The sequence below is a fragment of the Oncorhynchus tshawytscha genome, linkage group LG18, assembly GCF_018296145.1.
Source record: "Oncorhynchus tshawytscha isolate Ot180627B linkage group LG18, Otsh_v2.0, whole genome shotgun sequence".
NCBI classification, from domain to species: Eukaryota; Metazoa; Chordata; class Actinopteri; order Salmoniformes; family Salmonidae; genus Oncorhynchus; species Oncorhynchus tshawytscha.
The window spans coordinates 9,717,249-9,742,048 of record NC_056446.1 but is presented as its reverse complement, the minus strand read 5'-3'; the positions used below and the strand labels follow the sequence as shown (position 1 = coordinate 9,742,048).

The 24,800-nt window shown below is 43.4% G+C and overlaps 1 protein-coding gene across 1 annotated transcript; it reads left to right on the top strand.

Annotated features, from left to right (window-relative positions):
* Positions 1–910: 910 nt before the first annotated feature.
* ywhaqa (tyrosine 3-monooxygenase/tryptophan 5-monooxygenase activation protein, theta polypeptide a) lies at positions 911–23,907 on the top strand. The gene is made up of 6 exons (XM_024377750.2): positions 911–1,063; positions 1,899–2,374; positions 17,975–18,098; positions 20,443–20,606; positions 20,879–20,974; positions 21,349–23,907. The coding sequence occupies exons 2-6, from the start codon at positions 2,081–2,083 to the stop codon at positions 21,406–21,408; spliced, it is 738 nt and encodes a 245-aa protein (XP_024233518.1). The 5' UTR covers positions 911–1,063; positions 1,899–2,080; the 3' UTR covers positions 21,409–23,907.
* The last annotated feature ends 893 nt before the right edge of the window (positions 23,908–24,800 follow it).

Sequence of the window (24,800 nt, the reverse complement as noted above, 5' to 3'; positions counted from 1 at the left end):
TTTTTGAGCTTGCGACCAATTCACTCCTTGGAGGAGAGCTCTCCTTGTCCCAGAATCACCCAGAATGCACTGCGTGGCCCATTGACGATGCATGGGCAACGTACACAATGGCCATTAATACTATTCCAAAGGAGTTTCCCATCTCCTCAAAAGTATCTCTCGAGGAATGCACTGAGGTATATATAGAGAGAAATTGTAATGGCATGTTTTCGTAGGCACCAACTCCACCACAGTTAGTTGGACAAAGCCCATGAGGAAAATGAATGCAGTTTTTGGATAAACTACAACAATAAATACAGGCTTAGGAGATCTTATACTTCTTGTTCTATGAGATAATCATCAGCTAACCTCATTTTTGTTAATTTTGAAGGATTTATATAATCATAAAAAACACATAAATCACATAAAGGCTTCATAATTCATAAAGGTCACGTTAACTGATTATTATCTCATAGAAGAAAACGTATATGATCTCCTAAACCTGTGTTAACCATAGACCTTATTTTCGGCGTTAATTCCAAAACCCTATTCTTTCCCTATAAATGTCCATAGGGATCCATAGGGATGGCTGAACGAACCAGAGGTAACTTATTTCCGGGTTTTAGGTGTACAAACTGACGATCTCTATTGGTGTGACGGGAGGGCGTTGGATATCCATGGTAATGGTGACGTCTCCTCTCTTGCTTTAATTGGTTGATTTCGTTTTGCATGGCCCGGTGCCCCGGTTAAGTAGAGAGTTCACTTAAGATCCAATGGAATGGTAGAAAACACACCAACTCCGCCTACCTTGCGCACCGGGCCATGCAAAACAAATTTTCCCATTGGCGGAAACCCCGTTGACTCAAAAAGCCCTCCTTCTTTCCCCGCGCTATCGTCCTATTAGTTCTTGTTTTGAACCATGACGGGTAATTCCGATTCAAAGACGGGTTCTCATAGGGCTATTGTTTTTTTGGACACGCCCTTTGGCCATGTTTGGTTGAAGGCGTAAACTTTTTTTCGCCTGCCCGAAGCTCATAGTGTATCTACTTGGAGTGGCTGATCGGAACAACCTAGCGAACTAAAGGTTGGGAAATATTCCTTCTTCTTTATATCGTGGAAATGAATGTGTAGTTTGGTTACTATATTTAAGATCAAGTTCGATTGTAAGGAAATGTAAACTGTCTATCTATGGCTAGTTAGCTTACGGTGTGTGGTTGCCACTGCCAGTGCTTCAGAAAAAATATTCGGTATCGTGCTATTTACTGCAGCCAGACAGCTAACGTTAGTTTGCTAGGCAATCAAATTTGGATGTTGGGCAAACCACCACACTTTGCTTGTAAACGAGATGGCATAAGTTGTAACATAGTATTATATAGTAAGCTCTTGAACAAGTCAAGTGAATTACAACATATCCGTCCAACAATTTTACTAATACACTATATAACTAACGTCATTAGCTAGTTAGAAGAGTAGTTATGTTACTTTAGCCAGCTAACGTTAGTTAGCAGACTACATCTGCCTGGCTAGCCTCCGCTGCAGATGGTTGGCTAACGTTAACTAACACACATTGGCATCATACGTTTTAAAAAGTATTAACGTTACTGTAGTATTGGGGAAGCGGGAAGGTTACACAATATTGTCTGGCTAGTGTCATTTCACCTAACTGGGTCGCTCACGACCATGACTGAGTTGACAGTGGGTTGGCTTGACGCTGAGAGTGAAAGCTGTGTGCAGTAGTCGGGAGTAATTTATGTGTCAAGCCAGGACAGTTTCCCAGCTAGCTAATGTTATATTAACAAGTCAAATATTTAATATATTTGTTTTTCTAAAAGGTGAACTAACCAACCAACCAACTTCATCGCTACAAGTTGTGTGCAAGATTTGACCATCTTAAACAATCTTCTAATCTTCCTCCCCAGGTGTCCCTGTCTGGATAACATACCTGTACCTCCATTCACCTGTCCATCGATTATAAATATCTATCGTTCTACACAATCTATCTACACGATCTAGCCCCACATCTTTGTCCCATTCCTTCCGCTCTCTTGGGACTCTATTTGCATCTGCGAGCGACAGTTTGAACATCAAATAACACATAAATATGGATAAAACAGAGCTGATTCAGAAAGCCAAGCTGGCGGAGCAGGCTGAGCGTTACGACGACATGGCTTCGTCCATGAAGGAGGTAACTGAGAAGGGGGCAGAGCTGTCGTGTGAGGAGAGAAATCTTCTATCGGTTGCCTACAAGAACGTTGTCGGGGCCCGGAGGTCCGCATGGCGGGTCATCTCCGCAATCGAGCAGAAGACCGAGGGCAGCGACAAGAAGCTTCAGATGGTGAAGGAGTACCGGAATAAGGTGGAGACCGAGTTGCGAGACATCTGCAACGACGTATTGGTGAGTTAATGTTTTTTCCGCCAGCCAGAATGAGTGGGCATGTATGGCTTTGAGAGAACCAAATTTGATTTACCCAGTCCACTTTCTCTGCTGGAAATTGAGGACAGACTGTCTGTGACGACCACAATAAACCATTTGTGGGGGTCAATAAATGGTCAATCGTGGTATAAAAAGCTTGATAGATGGATAGAATCATCAACAAATTCTCACTGTGTCTGTGAGGCCGAGGAGAGAGAAAGAAGCTGTCATCCATTTTTTTTTCTGTATCCTCCCTCTTTATGACAATCTATTTACTAGTAGTACAAAATAGAACAGTCCTATAAATCCCCTGTTTGCTGTAGTGCATTAGTGGAAACCAAGACTGTTCTCTGGCTGGGTCTGCCGGTTTTGACTAGCAGAAGTCAATTATTCTAACCTGCTACGAAAAGTAACGTGGCAGGTTAGGCTAATTAATGTGGCAGGTTAAAATGCAAAAATGGTCTCAGACACGACTCAAACATATACAGTATCTAGCTAAAACCTGAGAACAGTGTTGGTTTCCACTAATGCAATGCTGCCCCTCATTCATGGACTTTAACATTGCAGTGCTTCTATTGGTGTGATGTTTATCTGAAACTATGCAGAGAGGCTGCACCAATTGATTATCTGAGCCACAGTGGTGCAGTGGAATGACCTCCCCTTTCCACTGCTGCTCACAATCAATACAGTGCATTCGGAAAGTATTCAGACCCCTTGACCCTTTCCACATTTTATTTTACATCCTTATTCTAAAATGGATTCAATTGTCTTTTCCCCTCATCAATCTACACACAATACCCCATAATGACAAAGTAAAAACAGTTTTTAGATATTTATTTTTTTACAATTATTCAGAACCTTTACTCTGTACTTTGTTGAAGCACCTTTGGCAGCGATTACAGCCTTGAGTCTTCTTGGGTATGACACTACAAGTTTGGCACATCTGTATTTGGGGCGTTTCTCCCATTTTTCTCTGCAGATCCCCTCAAGCTCTGTAAGGTTGGATGTGGAGCGTCACTGCACAGCTATTTTCAGGTCTCTGCAGAGATGTTCGATTGGTTTCATGTTCGGACTCTCACTGGTCCACTCTAGGACATTCAGAGACTTGTCCCGAAGCCACTCCTGTGTTGTCTTTGCTGTGCTCTTAGGGTTGTTGTCCTGTTGGGGTGAAGGTTCTACTTCCAGTCTGAGGTCCTGAGCGCTCTGGAGCAGGTTTTCATCAAGGATATCTCTCCATCTTTCCCTCGATCCTGACTAGTCTCCCAGTCCCTGCCGCAGGGTGCTGGTTTCCTACAGACGTGACCATTCTTGGTTTCATCAGATCAGAAAATATTGTTTCTCATGGTCTGAGAGGCCTTTGGGTGCTTTTTTGGCAAACTCCAAGCGGGCTGTCATGTGCCTATTGAGGAGTGGCTTCAGTCTGACCACTCTACCATAAAGGCCTGATTGGTGGAATGCTGCAGAGATAGTTGTCAGTTTGACCGCGTGGTCAGCTCTAGGAAGAGTCTTAGTGGTTCCAAACTTCTTCCATTTAAGAATGTAGGCCACTGTGTTCTTTGGGAGCTTCAATGCTCCAGATTTTTGTGTGTAACCTTCCCCAGATCTGTACCTCGACACAATCCTGTCTTCTAAAAACCTGTTTTCACTTTGTCATTTTCAGGTATTGGGTGTAGATTGAAGTTTCCATTTTAGAATAAGGCTGTAACATAACACAAGGTGGAAAAAGTGAAGGGGTGTCAATACCTTCCGAATGCCCTGTATGGTTTGCAGGCACAGGCCGTAAAGGCAGGCAGGACCTCTTTTCTTCCTCTTTTTTACATTTCACTGAATAGTTTTATTAGGGTTGTCAATGGAACAGTCATACGTTCTGAGCCAAAGGGCACGGCAAATGTCCACACAATAATGGGCTCTACTTGGTAGACTGATGTTTAGTTGGATTGGCTGTTTGAGTTTGATATGCCAGATCAAATGACGCAAAACGGCAGTATGTGAACTGGGCCTCCAGTGGGGATGTTGGAGCATCCAGACACGATGACACGTTAAAATAATACTTAGCGGTTGTGGAACTGATAATATTAGCAAGTGACAGCACTGCCTTAATCCTGTCACTATGTTTTAAAAATGTGTGCCCCCCTGCCGACCTACCCTTTTTTTCCAGATCAAAGTCCCTTTTTTATTTTGGGTTTTGTACAGGAAGGTTTTTACTTGTTCTATACATTTCCTGTTCAACTGAGCTAATTTTAAGCACACACCTAGATCCCCATGTTGTATTGAATGACTCAGTGACACTATTTTGGGGATCAGCTGTAGCATGAGCTGTCATGGGCTGGTCATATGCCCCAACCCAATGAGATGATGGTGGATACTGTGGCCTTTGCTGTCCCTCAGTTCTTTGTTATACAGAAGGGCTGTGGCTGCATCTGAAATGGTACACTATTCACCCCATATAGGGCTTTGGTAAAAAGTAGTCAATAGGGTGCTATTTCAGACAGAATCCTAGTGTCGGCTGGAAGTTGCCTGACCTGTTTGCATTGATGTCTTATCTACTGTCACTATGGGAGAGTTTATTCTTACTCCTGCCTGCAGGGTTTAAGTGGGCGTGGCCATGGTGACAGACGGTACCTGTAATCTCTCTTAGATTACATGCCGGTGCCACAGCCCCCTAATGTTCATCCACTTTAAAAGACACGGTTTAACACCAAGGTGTGCCGATACTATGGGCTAACTTCTAATTCTGCCTGTTCCTGGATTGGCCAGTTTATCCACTGGAGCATGATCTACTCTTTATGATTGACTAATGTAATCATAGCTCCCCCATTCTATGGATAGAAAAGAGCAGAAGCTTTATCTGACCAGGACCCAGTCCTAGAAGAAGACTCATGCAACACCCTGAAGGGTGTCTCAGTCAACTGCATTCTTGACATACTCACCTAAAGCGTAAAACAAGACTGAGATTCTCATTAGTAGTGCATGACCTTCCCATTGGCTCACTCTTCAGCTTGTGTGTGTATAGTACTAGAGATGAAACCGTATGAACATTTCATATCACGATTACAGTGACCGAAATGATCACTTATCAGTATTATCACCGTATTGTTAAAATGTGTGGAAATGTTCAAAAAGCACTGATAGACACACTCAATTTCACCAAGTTTTATATTGAAAACCAACAAACAACAAATAAAATTAGCAGCACAATGCACTTTGTGTCCATAAACATTAAAATAATAACATTAAAGATGGCACTATGTGGCCATGAGAGGTAAGTTTCCCTAGCGCAGGTTTAATTGAACACAACCTTAAGTAAGCAAATCCAAATAAAGAAACCAAAAATAAAATTAGTAGCGCTCACTTTGTAGTGAGGCACGGCAACCTTCATCAGCCTCAAAGCCAGGCCTCTCAACGATTTGAAATGGCATCATCTCCTTTGCAATGTAGTATGAAAAGGCTGTAGTGAGGTCTTGAGCATTTTTTGATGTGGGTGCATCAGCAGCCTGCCTTTTTTAAAATGCTTGCTCGAGTGTGTGTGTCAACTGTAGATGAGGGACCAGTAGCATCACTGGGTTTGCCTGCTGTACGCCCACTCTGTAAACAAGGGAATGGCAAATGTAGTATTATTATTGGTGTTAGATTATATTTAATATTATATACACACACAGTCTATCTTCTGTGTAGTATTTCAGTATATGCAATGACCCCATGCACAATTTACATAAATACAAATGTGTCTTAAGAAGACAGTGATAGTAATTGCAATGAGCCCAACAATTGACGTAAAAACAGGAGTCTATAGTGTTTCTCCTGTTGAAACAGTTTTACAACCGAGTCGACGACTGCCGGATTTTAAATGAACAAAATATGTTGGTTGGGTGACTAAACTACATAACGTGTTATTCTGTGCAACGTCTGAATAGAGTCTACAGACACACGACGCATACAGCCGCAGAACAACGCGTAGTGTTTTTACAGGCGTAGGTAACACTGAAAGCTTTAGTTTACATTGTTGACAAGCTATTAGCAGACAAACCATGACATTTTCACCCATTCCGAAGTCTCCACATCATGCATTGAGCTAAAAGTTAACTTACCTTGCATTCGCTATAAAGTAGTTGGTGGTGGTCACGAAGATATGACTCAAGAGATTTGAAGTGTTGCCCCCTTTCGCGGCATTTTTTGTTGTTGAGTGTTCTGCAGACAGGGTGACCATCTTCGATTTTAAGTTTCCCTAAGCACTCTTGTAAAACCCAAAATACGACCACACTTCAGTTTTGGTCCTCTTTGAAGGCAGAAACATCTCCCGAGCGCTGTCACTGCCTTACGCCATGTTTCACGTGAAACAAAACCCACGTTGCGTGCTGCTCCTACGTCAGACTGTTGCTAACTTTGGTTGATGCTGGACAGTATTTACCATGAGTTTATCAAACCGCGGTAATCAAACACGGTTTTAATGATAATTGAAAAGGCAATACTAATCGTCAGGAATTTTACTGTGGTTTATCGTGAAACCGGTAACCGTTTCATCCATATATAGTACTACTCTTTATTGTTAACTACTCAACCAGCTCCATAACCCTCTGTATATATGCGTCACCATCATGCTTTAAATAGGGCAGAGATGTTTGTGTGAAGCTTAGCTGTATTTTTCAGTTTATCCCTCAGAACAGTGTGGCATGCATCTCTAAAGGCACCCTATTCTCTATATAGGGCACTTCTTTTGACCAGGGCTGATAGTAGAGGTCGACCGATTATGATTTTTCAACGCCAATACCGATTATTGGAGGACCAAAAAAGCTGATGCTGATTAATCGGACGATTTTGTTTTATTTATTTGTAATGATGACAATTACAACAATACCAAATTAACACTTATTTTAACCTAATATAATACATCAATAACAATCAATTTAGCCTCAAATAAATAATGAAACATGTTCAATTTGTTTTAAATAATAATGCAAAAACAAAGACGCACTAGCCCTGAGCATACAGTACCAGTCAACAGTTTAGACACACCTACTCATTCCAGGGTTTTTTCTTTATTTTTACTATTTTCTACATTTTAGAATAATAGTGAAGACATCAAAACTATGAAATAACACATATGGAATCATGTAGTAACCAAAACGGTGTTAAACAAATCCAAATATGAGGTTATTCAAAGTAGCAACCCTTGGCCTTGATGACAACTTTGCACACTCTTGGCATTCTCTCAACCAGCTTCATGAGGTATTCACCTGGAATGCATTTAAATTAACAGGTGTGCCTTGTTAATTTGTGGAATTTATTTTCTTTTTAATGCATTTGAGGCAATCAGTTGTGTTGTGAGAAGGTAGGGGTGGTATACAGAAGATAGCCATATTTGGTAAAATACCAAGTCCATATTATGGCAAGAACGGCTCAAATAAGCAAAGAGAAACAACAGTCCATCATTACTTTAAGACATGAAGGTCAGTCCGTACAGAACATTTCTAGAACTTTGAAAGTTTCTTCAAGTGCAGTTGCAAAAACCATCAAGCGCTATGAGGAACTGGCTCTCATGAGGACCACCACAGGAAAGGAAGTCCCCAGAGTTACCTCTGCTGCAGAGGATACGTTCATTAGAGTTAACTGCACCTAGATTGCAGCCTAAATAAATGCCTCAGAGGTTAAGTCAAAGACACATTTCAACATCAACTGTTCAGAATCAGGCCTTATGAATCAGGCCTTAATGATTGTTTTTGTTCCAACCGCTGTGTCTTTGTGAGACGCAGAGTAGGTGAATGGTTGATCTCCACATGTTTTGTTCCCACCGTGAAGCATGGAGGAGAAGTTGTGATGGTGTGGGGGTGCTTTCCTGGTGACACTGTCTGATTTATTTAGAATTCAAGGCACACTTAATCAGCATGGCTACCACAGCATTCTGCAGTGATACGCCATCCCATCTGGTTTGCGCTTAGTCCCGCTATCATTCGTTTTTCAACAGGACAATGACCCATAACACTCCTCCAGGCTGTGTAAGGGCTTTTTGACCAAGAAGGAGAGTGATGGAGTGCTGCATCAGATGACATGGCCTCCACTATCACCCAACCCAATCTCAACCCAATTGAGATGGTTTGGGATGAGTTGGACCGCAGAGTGCAGGAAAAGCAGCCAACAAGCGCTCAGCATATGTGGGAACTCCTTCAAGACTGTTGAAAAAGCATTTCTCATGAAGCTGGTTGAATGCCAAGAGTGTGCAAAGCTGTCATCAAGGCAAAGGGTGGCTACTTTGAAGAATCTCAAATATAAAATATATTTGGATTTGTTTAAGATATTTTTGGTTACTAAATGATTCCATATATGTTGTTTCATAGTTTTGAAATAACTACAATTCTACAATGTAGAAAATAGTACAAATAAATAAACCCTTGAGTGAGTAGGTGTGCTTGATTGGTACTGTATGTTGGTCTATACAGTTGTCCTCCATACTCAATTGTGCTGTACACACTTAATTCTAGGTGTTTGGTGATGGAGGAAAAGCTCAGTTGTATAGTATTTCTTGTGGATGAGGTTTAGATCTAGCTCCCTGGTGGATTAAAGCAGATTACCAGTAATCCAGACAGGTCCACCATCTATTCCAGTGTTTCCTAACTCCAGTCTTGCAGTTCCCTCAACAGCACACATACACCCTTTTGATCTGAGCTGTGATGGGGGTGTCAGGCTGTTCATCGAAGCAAGCCAAGCTCTCATCCACACAGGCCCTTAATTTACCCTACATACACTGAGTGTACAAAACATTAGAATACCTGCTCTTTCTATGACGTAGACTGACCAGGTGAATCCTGGAGAACGCTATGATCTCTTATCGATGTCACTTGTTAAATCCACTTCGATCAGTGTAGATGAAGGCGACGAGATGGGTTTAATAAATATTTTTAAGCCTTGAGACAATTGAGACATGGAATGTGTGCCATTCAGAGTGCCTTTTGAATGGGATATGGTAGTAAGTGCCAGGTATACCGTATTGTGTCAAGAACTGCAACGCTGCTGGGCTTTTCACACTCAACAGTTTCCCGTGTATATCAAGAATGGTCCGCCACCCAAAAGACATCCAGCCAACTTGACACAATTATGGGAAGCATTGGAGTCAACATGGGCCAGCATCCCTGTGGAATGCCTGATGAAATGAGGCCGTTCTGATGGTGGGTGCTCTTAATGTTTGGTATACTCTATATGGCATGCAGAGCCATGGTCAAGTGGGCAATATTCTCGGCACAAGCCACATGTACACGCCTCCCCACTGGAGACCAGGGTTCAATCCCAGTCTCCACCCTTCATCCTATGTCACCAGTCTATAGCTCTATACCTGTCAAATAAAAAACAACAAAATATTCTGTTTAAATAACACATCATCCTGCTGTGTCACTTCCTGTCCTGTGTGTAACGGAAGCTGTAACCCTGACAGACACGGATGTTCATTGAGGATGCAGCCTAGTGTTTTGGTGTGGCAGGCTCAACGCTGAGCTAGTTCGCACACTGGCTGAGCAGCATCTGTGTGCTCTAAATCTGCATTGGCCATCTGTTAGTGCCCTGCTCTACACAGGGCCCCTCTGGGCTAGTGCCTTCATGCTCCAGCCTCGTATTACATAATAAGTATCTTTGTTATTACATATTCTAGGTAGTGGGTACATGCAGGGACAGTGATGTTTGTGTCTGGTCAAGTTATCACACATTGGGTACAGTAGGTGATTTGTATTGCCTATCTGTCTGTGCTGTCACGCCAACTCATTGTCATTCCATGTTTGGTAAATATGTCATTGCTTTGGTCAAATTCCATTGACAATGCCACCCATGTGTCCCCCCTGTGGGAGATGGATTGAGAATATCCTCATCGCCGCCCATCAAATTAGCCTACAGTTAGCAATTGTTTGTCTATTTCACACTATGTTGGGGTACAAATCTGAGTATAATGCTTGTGTAGATTTTTTATTTTTATTTAACTTTTTATTTAACTCTGCAAGTCTGTGTAAAATAAGAATTTGTTCTTAAATGTCGGGCTACCCCGGGCCAAACCCTCCCCTTTACCGGATGACGCTGGGCTAATTGTGCGCCACCCTACGAGACTTCAGATCACGGCGGGTTGTGGTACCGCTGCGCCACTCAGGAACCCTCAAAATGATGTCAACCCCAATACATGTTCATGTCATCATCACCAATTGACTGCATTCGCCTTCACTTAAAAACGGCTTCAACTACCACCACTGATTTCTATATGCTAGCTTTGCTACCAGCTTATATGAATGGGAGTTAGCATTTAGCAGACTTTTTTTACCTTTTTTTTTTCTCTAAACCCTAAAAGGACAACTTCTAAGTATTATACAGTGAAAACAGCCAAATATATCCAAATTGGATTTTATTAACCACCTTGTGGGCCTGTTAGATCACAGAAATCATGGCGGATTTGACGAATATCCATTTTGGTAGATTTGTTGAATGGGCGCCAATGACGGCGCCCTTCTATCCCCCACGTTTTGTGTTCCAATGATCTCTTTACCCACATGCATGGAGTTGGCAAGAGCACAAACAGATCTGGGAGCAGGCTGGATTTGTGTAACCTATGGTAAGCTGTTCATGAACCCATACAAACCCATAAGGATACTGACTTGACCAATGTTTATAATGACTGCGTAATATGCTGCTTCTGGTACTGTGTTATGTGCAATGGGTTAAATGGTTTAAGTCAAAATAAAAGGGGACTGGAAGCATTTAGTTTTTGTCTGTGCTAGTGACACTGTTAATTTGCTCTCGTCACCATGAATAACGGGGATATGCCATCTGCTGTGGTCAGATGACCGTTTAAATGTAGCTAGGCTATGGAAATAATCCAGCTCAGTGGTCACAGTATGGCACTACAGCGTCAACATTGTCATCCACTTTCACCTTATGTCATGTGCTCCTGCTACTTGGTTGTTCAGGTGCATGGGGAGGTCAGTGACTAACACTTGTGGTATAGGGTGAAAGTCAACGTTGGCTAAGTGTTGACGACATGACCGTGCCCCAGCGCTCTGTTTGAATGGATGTGTCCCAAATGGCACCCTATTCCCTTGATAGTGCATCACCCGTAGGGCACTGGTCAAAAGTCGTGTGCTATATAGAGAATAGGGTGCCATTTGGGACGCATACTTAATGTCTGAGCACATGTTTGTTGGGAGGCAGTAGGGAGGTGTACAAATTCCTCCCCTCTATCTGTGAAGGTTGCTGGTGACGATAGGAAGAGAAAATATTTATTCTGTCCTGATTCCCACCCTCCCACCAGGGATAAGATGAAACTGGAAGAAATAGTCTGTCCCAAATGGCCCCCTATTCCCTAAGTTGTGCACTATTTTTGAGTCCTTTGGGCTCCGGTCAAAAGTAGTGCACTATATAGGAAATAAAGTGTAATTTGGGACACTCATAGAGAGGATGGCAGCAGAGAAATGAGAGCGAAATTCAATCCACGCAGAATCCAGGCTGTATCATAACCGGCCGTGATTGGGAGTCCCATAGGTTTTGGCCGGTGTAGGCTGTGATTGTAATTAAGAATTTGTCTAAGTGAGCTAAGTGAGCTCTCCACTATAACTGTCAGGCCCAATTATGAGGTTTTTATTTTGCCTTGTAAAATGTTCAGTTGGAGGTGCTGAATCATGCATGCTATGAGTCTTTGAGAAGGACTTCTGCTTCACTGACCTGCTAACACACGCATACCTGCTGCGCGCGTGTGTGCACACACTGCGCTGTGGCTGCTGAGGATGGAGGAGTGCCTCTCTAAGGATGTTTGTGGTGACGATTTCACTCGGAGGAAATGGCTGCCAGTTCAGCCCATTTCCTGGGTTTGCTGCGTGGCTTAAGTGTGTGCATGTGACTTCTCAGAAAAAGCAGCAGTTAAGCTGTACAATTAAATGGATACTTTGGGATTTTGGAAATGAGGCCCTCTATCTACTTCCCAGAGTCAGACGAACTCATGAATACCATTTTTAGGTCTCTGTGTGCCGTTTGAAGAAAGTTGCTAGCAATTGCGCTACCGCTAGTTAGCAACTTCCTTCCAACTGCATGCTGACTTCCTTCAAACTGCAAGATATCCACGAGTTCATCTGACTCTAAAGGGCCTCATTCCCAAAATCCCAAAGTATCTCCCCTCTCTGTGCATCTCTACAGCAGTAGTATGATGTCATGGGACACTCACTGTCAACAGTTGGTTGTATAGGTGTAGTGAGGGTGGGTGGCAGGTAGCCTAGTGGTTAAAGCATTGGGCCAGTAGCTGAAAGGTCGCTGGTTCAAATATCCAAGCTGACAAGGTGAAAAAATCTGTCTGGTGTATGTGACAATAAAACACTTTTACGTGTTTCGTCAGTTGCCTGTACGTCAGTACTGTGGGGCAGGTGGAGTTGCCTGTACACGTCAGTACTGTGGGGCAGGTGGAGTTGCCTGTACACGTCAGTACTGTGGGGCAGGTGGAGTTGCCTGTACACGTCAGTACTGTGGGGCAGGTGGAGTTGCCTGTACGTGTGGCGATCATTACATTTTGTCAGCCGGTAACTGTCATGCAAATAACTGCCAGTCTCACGGTAATTTAACGTTAATTAACATAAACGTTTAGCATCTCCTGGCTTCCACGCATAGCCTACGAGCCACTGATGTAGACATCTGGAACATCTACATTTTTTTAAAAGTATTTTAAATGTTGTTTTAATATAGCTTATACCATAACAATTAATCCATTATTTATTTTAGGCAGGAAAGAAACATGATATGAAGAAAGTTTAGCCTATTTCCGAAGAACAGAATAGCATATTCTAAGTCCTCCTTATGTTATGCCCTGATCTGGCTATGCCATATGGCTGTGGGTTACACTAGTCTATTTAGCAGACAAGATTTGCCTGTAATTCCCGTGGCATTATTTGATATTAATATAGTTGAAGTCGGAAGTTTACATACACTTAGGTTAGTCATTTAAAACTCATTTTTCAACCACTCCACAAATTTCTTGTTAGCAAACTATAGTTTTGCCAAGTCGGTTAGGACATCTACTTTGTGCATGACACAAGTAATTTTTTCCAACAATTGTTTACAGACAGATTCTTTCACTTATAATTCACTGTATCACAATTCCAGTGGGTAAGAAGTTTACATACACTAAGTTGACTGTGCCTTGGAAAACAGCTTGGAAAATTCCAGAAAATGAAGTCATGGATTTAGAAGCTTCTGATAGGCTAATTGACATAATTTGAGTCAATTGGAGGTGTGCCTGAGGATGTATTTCAAGGCCTACCTTCAAACTCAGTGCCTCTTTGCTTGACATCATAGGAAAATCAAAAGAAATCAGCCAAGACCTTAGAAAAAAAAATGGTTGACTTCCACAAGTCTGTTTCATCCTTGGGAGCAATTTCCAAATGCCTGAAGGTACCACGTTCACCTGTACAAAGAATAGTACACAAGTATAAACACCACGGGACCACGCAGCTGTCATACCGCTCAGGGCGGAGACGCGTTCTGTCTCCTGGAGATTAATTTACTTCGTTGCGAAAAGTGCAAATCAATCTCAGAACAACTGCAAAGGACCTTGTGAAGATGCTGGAGGAAACGGGTACAAAGTATCTATATCCACAGTAAAACGAGTCCTATACCGACATAACCTGAAAGGCCGCTCAGCAAGGAAGAAACCACTGCTCCAGAACCGCCATAAAAAAGCCAGACTACGGTTTGCAATTGCACATGGGGACAAAGATTGTACTTTTTGGAGAAATGTCCTCTCGTCTGATGAAACAAAAATATAAATGTTTGGAGGAAAAAGGATGAGGCTTGCGAGCCGAAGAACACCATCCCAACCGTGAAGTACGGGTGTGGCAGCATCATGTTGTTGGGGTGCTTTGCTGCAGGAGGGACCGGGGCAGCTCTAGCAGGGCAGAAATTTGACAAACTGACTTGTTGGAAAGGTGGCATCCTATGACTGTGCCACGTTGAAAGTCAGAGGTCTTCGGTAAGGCCATTCTACTGCCAATGTTCGATAATGGAGATTGCATGGCTGTGTGCTTGATTTTGTTACTTAGTGTGTGTGTGTGTGTATGTATATATATATATATATATATATATATATATATACTGCTCAAAAAAATAAAGGGAACACTTAAACAACACAATGTAACTCCAAGTCAATCACACTTCTGTGAAATCAAACTGTCCACTTAGAAAGCAACACTGATTGACAATACATTTCACATGCTGTTGTGCAAATGGAATAGACAACAGGTGGAAATTATAGGCAATTAGCAAGACACCCCCAATAAAGGAGTGGTTCTGCAGGTGATAACCACAGACCACTTCTCAGTTCCTATGCTTCCTGGCTGATGTTTTGGTCACTTGAATGCTGGCGGTGCTTTCACTCTAGTGGTAGCATGAGACGGAGTCAACAACCCACACAAGTGGCTCAGGTAGTGCAGCTCATCCAGGATGGCACATCAATGCGAGCTGTGGCAAGAAGGTTTGCTGTGTCTGTCAGCGTAGTGTCCAGAACATGGAGGAGCTACCAGGAGACAGGCCAGTACATCAGGAGACGTGGAGGAGGCCGTAGGAGGGCAACAACCCAGCAGCAGGTCCGCTATCTCCGCCTTTGTGCAAGGAGAAGCAGGAGGAGCACTGCCAGAGACCTGCAAAAGGACTTCCAGCAGGCCACAAATGTGCATGTGTCAAACGGTCAGAAACAGACTCCATGAGGGTGGTATGAGGGCCCGACATCCACAGGTGGGGTTTGTGCTTACAGCCCAACATCGTGCAGGACGTTTGGCATTTGCCAGAGAACACCAAGATTGGCAAATTCGCCACTGGCGCCCTGTGCTCTTCACAGATGAAAGCAGGTTCACACTGAGCACATGTGACAGTCTGGAGACTCCGTGGAGAACGTTCTGCTGCCTGCAACATCCTCCAGAATGACCGGTTTGGCGGTGGGTTAGTCATGGTGTTGGGTGGCATTTTTTGGGGGGGGCCGCACAGCCCTCCATGTGCTCCTCAGACCCCTTGTGAGACCATATGCTGGTGCGGTTGGCCCTGGGTTCCTCCTAATGCAAGACAATGCTAGACCTCATGTGGCTGGAGTGTGTCAGCAGTTCCTGCAAGAGGAAGGCATTGATGCTATGGACTAGCCCGCCCGTTCCCCAGACCTGAATCCAATTGAGCACATCTGAGACATCATGTCTCGCTCCATCCACCAACGCCACGTTGCACCACAGACTGTCCAGGAGTTGGCGAATGCTTTAGTCCAGGTCTGGGAGGAGATCCCTCAGGAGACCATCCGCAACCTCATCAGGAACATGCCCAGGCGTTGTAGGGAGGTCATACAGGCACTTGGAGGCCACACACACCGCTGAGCCTCATTTTGACTTGTTTTAAGGACATTACATCAAAGTTGGATCAGCCTGTAGTGTGGTTTTCCACTTTAATTATGAGTATGACTCCAAATCCAGACCTCCATGGGTTGATAAATTTGATTTCCATTGATAATTTTTGTGATTTTGTTGTCAGCACATTCAACTATGCAAAGAAAAAAGTATTTAATAAGAATATTTCATTCATTCATATCTAGGATGTGTTATTTTAGTGTTCCCTTTATTTTTTTGAGCAGTGTGTATGTATGTATATATACACATTTGGCCACTTCAGTTATTATACAAAACAAATAGGCCTATGGGCTAGGCTACGTAATGCATGTGACTATGATTAGAAAAAGTTGCAAAAAAAATGCATGTGCTGTTTCTTGCCTTAGACTGCACACGCTGAGCATCAAGTGATGATATTCTCACCCATCAGACTATTCTCAATATAATCTTGTCTTTACATACACTAAATAATGTGTGAAATTAGTTGTGATTTATCATGCGCCTGTCGGAACAGGGGCAGTAGGGGGAAAAAAGACATCTGTATGCACTTGAATAGCGAATGGAGGACGCTTTCCCCCGGTTCGTTTAATGCCAGCCAAGTAGAGCGCCGTTTTGGAGAAGCCTAGTTACCATGACTCAACAGTCACATGGAATTTGACTGCGGTCATGGCTCGTGACTGCCAGTGTGGTTGTAGTACGGTCATTGTAACAGTCCTGCCTGTGCGTCTGCTGTGCTCTGGCATGTGTAGTTGCCTGTGCGTCAGTGCTGTGCTCTGGCATGTGTAGTTGCCTGTGCGTCAGTGCTGTGCTCTGGCATGTGTAGTTGCCTGTGCGTCAGTGCTGTGCTCTGGCATGTGTAGTTGCCTGTGTGTCAGTGCTGTGCTCTGGCATGTGTAGTTGCCTGTGCGTCAGTGCTGTGCTCTGGCATGTGTAGTTGCCTGTGCGTCAGTGCTGTCACCAAGCGTCTCACCCAGGCTGTCAGATTGTCGTCACACCCATGCCGAGCTGATAATCAGGTATTAGAGAGCCAGCATTAACTGCGGCCTGCATTTGGTATCACCTTCCCTCAAGCCTTTCACGGAGTTCTCTATGCCTCCGCATCTTTCACTGTGTTTTCTGGGTTCGCCCACTACACAGATGAAACACAAATGATGTCATTGTGATTCCTCCCTGCCTCCCTCCTTGGGGCTGAACATTGGCCTCACCATGCTGTAGTACTGACCTCCGCAGATGCAGGGAGCTGATAACTGCTTACCACACGTGTGGTCTAGAGCCAGTTTGTGCTGTCATGCCAACTACCTGTCACTCACTGCCATGCCAAACACGATTGACTCGACGATAACAATTATGGAGTAGACGAGCACAAACGTATGTGGGAACCGGCTACCTAACACACGTGGTCTCTAGGTAGGACTCTGTCTACTGCTGTAAGCAGCATGCCCTTATTAAGAGGAAGTGGACGATTGTTCGGTTTACACAGGAAGCTGGTTGTGGAGTGCTCATTCTTTCGTACCAGTGTTATGTGCATGTAAATGCCACCACAACCTGTTTGTGGGAGTAGCACACAATCTGAGGCAACGGATAAGTCAACAAAGTACAGCTACAATAATTGATAGGGGTTTGTCCCAAATTGCACCCTATATAGTGCGCTAATTTTGACCAATTCTGGGAATCGGGTGCTATTTGGGACTCATTCAATGTTTTATATGTGCGATAACCATGCAGTGTTTTTTGGTGTGTTTACGAGAATGTAACTCCAAAAAATGATGTCCAAGGTTTTATTTAACCCGAGTCATCCTGCACCACTGGAAGGAGTCCATCACATTTAATTTTTTTCCTTTTTGTAAATTAAATTTTCCGTTGCTGAAGAAGCACTCCCTCTCTGGATGCCACACTTTCTTTCTCCTCTTCAAAGCAGATCATATTAATGAAAAATATACTATTTTTCTTGAAGTTACAACTTCTACGCATTTCTTCCAATTATTTTCTCCCTCCAATTTGAATTATTGAACTGTGGCCTGTCATGGAATCCTGCCTGTGTACAAAATGAGCTGGGACGTGTCCCAAATGGCACCCTATATAGTGCACACATTTTTACCAGGGCCCCAATGTACTATGTAAGGAATGGGGTGCTATTTAAGACGACTCAGACGTGCGTGTCAAATGGTTCTTCACATTAATATTAACTCTCCTCCTGTCGGTTTTTCTCCCTCAGGGGCTGCTGAGCAAATATTTGATTGAAAATGCTCCCAATGCGGAGAGCAAAGTGTTCTATTTGAAGATGAAGGGAGACTACTACAGATACCTGGCTGAGGTGGCCTCCGGAGATGACAAGAAGGGTAAGTACTGGTCCTCTGGACTGATCAGTTGCCGTCTACATACCAAATGGCACCCTATTCCCCATATAGTGCACTACTTTTGAACACGGACCATGTCTCTATTTTCTAAGGGCCTTGGTCAAAAGTATTGCATTATATAGGGAATAGGCTGTCATTTGGGATTCATTCTCTCAGGACGGGGGGGATTTTGATAGTTACAAGATAGGCAAGCCGGTTAACAACAAATTCTTATTTACAATGACGCCGTACCCCGGCCAAACCCTAACCCAGTCCCTATGGGACTCCCAATCATGACCAGTTGTGATACAGCCTGGAATCGAACCACGGTCTGACGCGTCAAGCACTGAGATGCAGTGCCTTAGACCGCTGCGCCACTTGGGAGCCCAACAGCCTATAGCTTGTTCTCCATCTTCTTTTTAAATAGTGAGCAACATGTTTTCAGCACTTATTTCCCTGACTGATCAAAACTAGTTTTCTCCTCTCCCTCTGCAGCAGACATGTAGTGAGCAATGTGTTTGGCACATCAAATCGTAGTATCAATTCGCAATACATCTAGAAACGTGAGAATCGCAATGCATATCTTATCAACACCTAAGTATCGTGATAATATCGTATCGTGAGGTCCGTGTCAATTCCCAGCCCTAGCTCTCACTGTCCCTCCCTTTAACTGGAGCCAGGAGTTTACAGTGGATAAAAGACTCAAGCATAAACTGCATTGTAGTAGAAAGGATTACAGGGGCTTATGAGGTTGTAGTCTGACCATGAAATGAAATGATGGTTGTTGTAGAGCAGACAGTCTACCAGGGAGGACAGCAGCTCTGCGTCCCAAATGGAACCCTATTCTCTTTAGTGCACTAATTTTGACCAAAGCCCTGGACCCTGGTCAACCATAGTGTACTAGATGGGAAATGAACCGGGTGCCATTTGGGATGCTCACCAGTTATCTTTTGTTTGTTGATATTGTTTTGTTGTCAGACAGTATGTGTTGATAGGACATCTGTTTTTGTTTTCCTGTTTCCCCTCAAATCATTATAGAGCTTGAAGGTATTTAACAAGCGTTTACTCAAGCATGCATCACCCTCTGGAAGAAAAAAAAAATCTTAATACATTCTGTGTGTTTGAGCGCCATCCAGACCTCTAGCTTCAGGGGATTCAAGTTTGTTGATTTATTGCAGGCTGAGTTAGTTTGGGCTCTGAACGTGGAGATGGTTATATGAATGTTCCCTCCCTGGGGGTCTCTTCCCTCCCTCCCTGCCCCAATTGAAGATGGAGGGGGTTGAAACGGGGAAGGGAAGGATGTATGGCACCAGTTACAAATGAACAGTTGAAATGTTGGCCTAGGTCTAATCAGTTAGTAGCATAGCTCTTGCTGGCTTATTTTGGCAGCCACTTCAGGCACTCTGCAATTAGGTCCACATGGATCATATCAGGGGATTATTTGGTACTTTTTAATAATTTTTATATATATATATTTTTTTCTATTTTACCCCCTTTTTCTCCCCAATTTTTTAAATATCTTGTCTCATCGCTGCAACTCCCCAACGGGCTCGGGAGAGGCGAAGGTTGAATCATGCGTCCTCCGAAACATGACCTGGTTAACCGCTCTTAACACCCGCCAGCTTAACCCGGAAGTCAGCTGCCCCAATGTGTCGGCGGAAACACCGTTCAACTGGTATCCGGGGTCAGCCCGCAGGCACCCGGCCCCCCCACAAGGAGTCGCTAGAGCGCGATGAGCCAAGTAAAGCCCCACCGGCCAAACCCTCCCCTAACCCGGACGACGCTGGGCCAATTGCGCGCCGTCCTATGGGACTCCCGACCACGGCTGGTTGTAAGCACAGCTCGGGATATGAACCCGGGACCATAGTAACGCCTCTAGCACTACTGCATGCAATGCAGTGCCTTATAGAGCCACCGGTACTTTGTTATTCTTAATGCCAGGGCACTATTTGTAGCTTCGGTGCTCAACAAAGGATATTTATAAGCCCATTATCTCATATAGCATAGCTCTCAGAAACACTTTCAGATAGGCTGACAATTGTCAGAACAGTGGCCAGGCCAGAGCAGGGAAAGGAAAGTGACGCCATCTGGAGCAGTGATGGATGCCTAGAGACGCATGACTTCCTGACCAAAGTCACATTTTTACAAAGGTTGTGAAATCAAACCGAGACAATTGGTTTGTCCCAAATAGCGCCTTTATCCCTATGAAGTGTACTACTTTTGAGCCTATGGGCCTGAAATGTGGTGCACTATATAAGGAGTTAGGGTGCCGTTTGGGACATAGAGCTCCGACTCTAAAAACATTCTCTATCTTAATTATTCCTTCTTACCCCCCTCCTCTCCACAGAGACAATATCCAACTCTCAAGACTCCTACCAGGAGGCGTTTGACATCAGCAAGAAGGAGATGCAGCCCACTCACCCCATCCGCCTGGGCCTGGCCCTCAACTTCTCTGTCTTCTTCTACGAGATCCTCAACTCCCCAGAGAAGGCCTGCTCACTGGCCAAACAGGTCGGGAAAATGACACAACACAGAAGCCCACACTGGCGGCGTCCCACTCTGCACCCTATACCCTATATAGTGCTTTATTTTGACCGGGACCCATATGGTTTGACCGGGACCCATATGGTCAAAAGAAGTGCACTATATAGGGAATAGGGTGCCATTATGTGGTGCGCACTATACAGGGACAGAGATGTATTATATGCCCTCTCTCTCTACCTTTCATCTCCTTGTTCATATGCGTATATCAACCATTTTATTATTTGTGTGGGTGCTCGTAGGCCTTTGATGACGCCATCGCTGAGCTCGACACGCTGAGCGAAGACTCGTACAAAGACAGCACCCTCATCATGCAGCTGCTGAGAGACAACCTCACAGTAAGTACCCTCCTGCCTCCCTCCATAGAGCCACGAGATTGGTCACTGCTGCAGCACATCTGCCCACCCTCCACCGAGCGACATGATTGGACACATCCCACCTATATCCATTCACCAACACAGGCACTGACTGCAACCCCCTCTAGTGTATGTGCGTCTTAGTTTAGTGTTTTAATCTCAAGCAGGAGGCGGTGCCATTTGTGAATGATTAGCTATGATATAGGGTTTTGAAATGATTTGACCTAAGTGGAGCACTAGTATAATATACAATTTAGCTTCACTTTTATCCAAAGTGACCTAATTTTTAGATGGTGACTTCTGAAATGCTTATGGTCAGTGCATTGTTAATGTTTTTTTTGTCTTGTGTGTTTCAGCTATGGACGTCTGATAATGCAGCAGATGAGCCAGAGACTGGAGAGGAAGGAGAGAACTGAGATGCTCCCTGTCCTTCCTCGCCAAGAAAAAAAAGAGAAAGACCCCAAAAATATTTTACACTTCATTCCTTATTGTTCCACTCGAAATGATTCTAGTAAATGAACGCCTGTCGTTACCAAGGAGCTGTCAGTATGTGGGAAATTTAAATAATTTTCGTTTTCACCACGACTCAGCGTTTTGGTATGAATAAAAGCTCAATTAAAGTAAATAATATCGCCATTCCTGAGTTTGTGTTTGTCCCGGCCTTCCTGACGTGCAGTTTCTGCTGTAGAAAAGTATTCGCTTCACTTTAACATCAACATTAACTGTCTGTCCAACATGATAGGATGTATGTGTATGTGCACTCCCGTACATATATATTTGGAGAGTGATGCTAAAACTTATAATTTTGCTCTGTGCTCTAGCATTTTGGATTTGAGATCAAATGTTTTATGAGACAACAGTATAGTACAGTACCTTTTTTTGGCGGGGGGGGGCAAAATCACTAATAGTGTTCCATTTAGTCAAAAGTTTAGTATTTGGTGTCATAGTCCTAGCAGTGTCTCCATCAAGCTTCTGACTTTGCAAATAGTTTTGGTTGTTTCTGATCATTTTGTGCCCAATAGAAATGAATGGTAAATAATGTGTTGTCATTTTGTGGTCACTTTCTATTGTAAATAAGAATATGTTTCTGAACACTTCTGCATTAATGTTGATGCTACCATGATTACGAATAATCATGACTGAATTGTTAATAATGATGAAAGTTGGAGGGTGAAAGATCATACCCCCCAAAACATTCTAACCTTTCACCATTACCAATAACAGTGGAGGTTAGGGTTTTCTTTTGGGTATGATATTTATGCATCTAACTTTCCCACTCATCATTAGCCATGATTATCCGTAATCACAAATTCATGTAGATGTGTGCAGACACATTCTAGTCTTACTTCCAATAAAAGTGACTATAAAATTACGCAATACATTATTTACCATTGCTATTGGGCACGACATAATCTGAAACAACCAAAACAAACTGCAATTGCATCTAACCAATTTATAGTCCCAAGCTTGGTGTTGTCCTTGTGTGCTGGGAATATGGGCCCAAATACTACACTTTTTGACTATGTTTAATACACTAAGTGAATTTGTCTAAATACTTATGACACCTTACAATAGGGGGACTAGATACATAATCTGCTTTCATTTCTAAACAGTGAAAAAAAGCCTCAAATAGACTGCCCGAGTGGCGCAGGGGTCTAAGGCACTGCATCTCAGTGCTAGAGGCGTCACTACAGACACGGGTTTGATTCCAGGCTGTATCTCAACCGGCCGATTGGGAGTCCCATAGGGTGGAGCACAATTGGCCCAGCGTCATTAAGGGTAGGCCGTCACTGTAAATAAGAATTTGTCTTAACTGATTTGCCTAGTTAAAGAAATGTTGAATAAAAAAATGCAATAAAAGGTGACATTCTGTACTGTCGCATAGTATAAAACGTTTGATTTCCAATCCAAAATATTTGATTTCAAGTCCACATTGCTGGAGTGAAGAGCCAAATTAAATGTTTTGCTTCACTGTCCAAATAAATATATGTGTGTGTGTCCAGAAAGATCTATTTAGTACATTATGAAAGACCATTTGCAAACAGCGAGCATGGAGCAGCCTGGGCATATGGTGGGGAGGGAAAGAAATGTCAAGCTGACCCAAATTTGACAGCTATTCTGGCGTGCCTCCACGGTTTGGTCTTCCAAAAAAGGTTGCAAGGTAGTTGCATCTGCCAGCACCTGCTGGACCATGTAAGCCAACCTGTCATGTTGGTTTTGTCCCAAATGGCACCCTGTTCCCTTTATTATGCACTACTTTTGACCAGAGCCTGCGTCAAAAGTAGTGCACTATGAAGGAAATCGGGTGCTGTTTGGGATGCAGGTTGTATGGTAACTTGAATACTCCTGCCACCTGTATTGTATGAAGCTGCTGAGGTTGTCCAGCCAGTGGTTGCCTCCCTATTACCTATATTAGTGCACTACTTTTGACATGGCCCCTAGGGCTCTGGACAAATGTATTGCACTATATACGTGTTATTTGGGATGCAGACTGTCAGCAGAGCATGTGCTAAACATGGGCTCTTGTTACAAGGTCTCTCCCTTTTCAGAGGTCACAACAACTCCTTCCTAGTTATTATATTATTCAACATTGAGGTGACCATGCGTTACTTTTTAGCATGTCTAACAGTAAAAAGGTGGCACTTTATGAAGACAAAACAAGTGAAATGACAAGTAATGCATGCCAATATTGCATACACAAAGTCCCATTTGTTTTTGCTTAAGTACTTTTCATTGCAGGTTTGTGCACATGTTAGAGGGTGTGTGGTTTGTCCAGTGATTGTCTTTAGAGATTCGGACCACTTTTGTGGTTTTTGCTAACCATTGATTGTCGTCCTCAAACTCTTGTGAAAAATGTGTAATTGCCTACGGAACATCTATGTAACGTTAATAAACATGACATTTTATAAACCATACATTTTTGTGAGAATACATTGTTGAATTGATTAAATGTATTTATTAACCTTTCACACCATTGAGACCAGGGTCTCATTTCCAGTGGTGCTCTGAGAACAACCGTTCAAGCAATAGCATCCGTAGCAATAGCATCCGTAGCAGGAGTGCGTGATCAACTGTATCGAATGCTTTCGACAGATCAATATGAAGTGCAGCGCAGTGCTGTTTCCCGTTTAGTGCATTAACAATATTAAAACAAAAATATAAACACAACATGTAAAGTGTTGGTCCCGTGTTTCACGAGTTGAAATAAAAGATCCCTTAAATGGTTCCATATGCACAAAAAACTTGTTTACATTTACTGTTAGTGAGCATTTCTCCTTTGCCCAGATAACCCATCCACCTGAAAGGTGTGGCATACCAAGAAGCTGATTAAACAGCATTATCATTACACAGGTGCACCTAAAAGGACACTCTAAAATATTCAGTTTTGTCACACAACACAATGCCAAGGACGCGTAGACCTTACAGTGAAATGTTTACTTATAAGCCCTTAACCAACAATGCTTTAATAAGTTTTAAGGAAGTAAGTACGTTTTGAGGTAGAATTGAATGTTAATTTCTCTTCCATAAGTCGTTTTAGAGATTTTGGCAGTACGTCCAACTGGCCTCACAACTGCAGACTACGTGTAACCACGCCAGGCCAGGACCTCCACATCAGGCTTCTTCACCTGCTGGGGATTGCCTGAGATGGGCCACCCAGGCAGCTGATGAAACAGAGGAGGATTTCTGTCTGTAGTAAAGTCATTTTGTGGGGAAAAGCTCATTCTGATTGGCTGGGCCTAGCTCCCCAGCCAAGGTGGGCCTGGGAGGGCGGACCCTGCACAGTCATGTGAAATTCATAGATTAGGGC

Bases quoted from the DNA above. Each gene is read 5' to 3' on its own strand.
- ywhaqa (XM_024377750.2), top strand. From the start codon at position 2,081: ATGGATAAAACAGAGCTGATTCAGAAAGCCAAGCTGGCGGAGCAGGCT. The intron at 2,375-17,974 runs GTGAGTTAATGT...TTTCTCCCTCAG, and splicing joins ACATCTGCAACGACGTATTG to GGGCTGCTGAGCAAATATTT. The intron at 20,607-20,878 runs GTCGGGAAAATG...GGGTGCTCGTAG, and splicing joins CCTGCTCACTGGCCAAACAG to GCCTTTGATGACGCCATCGC.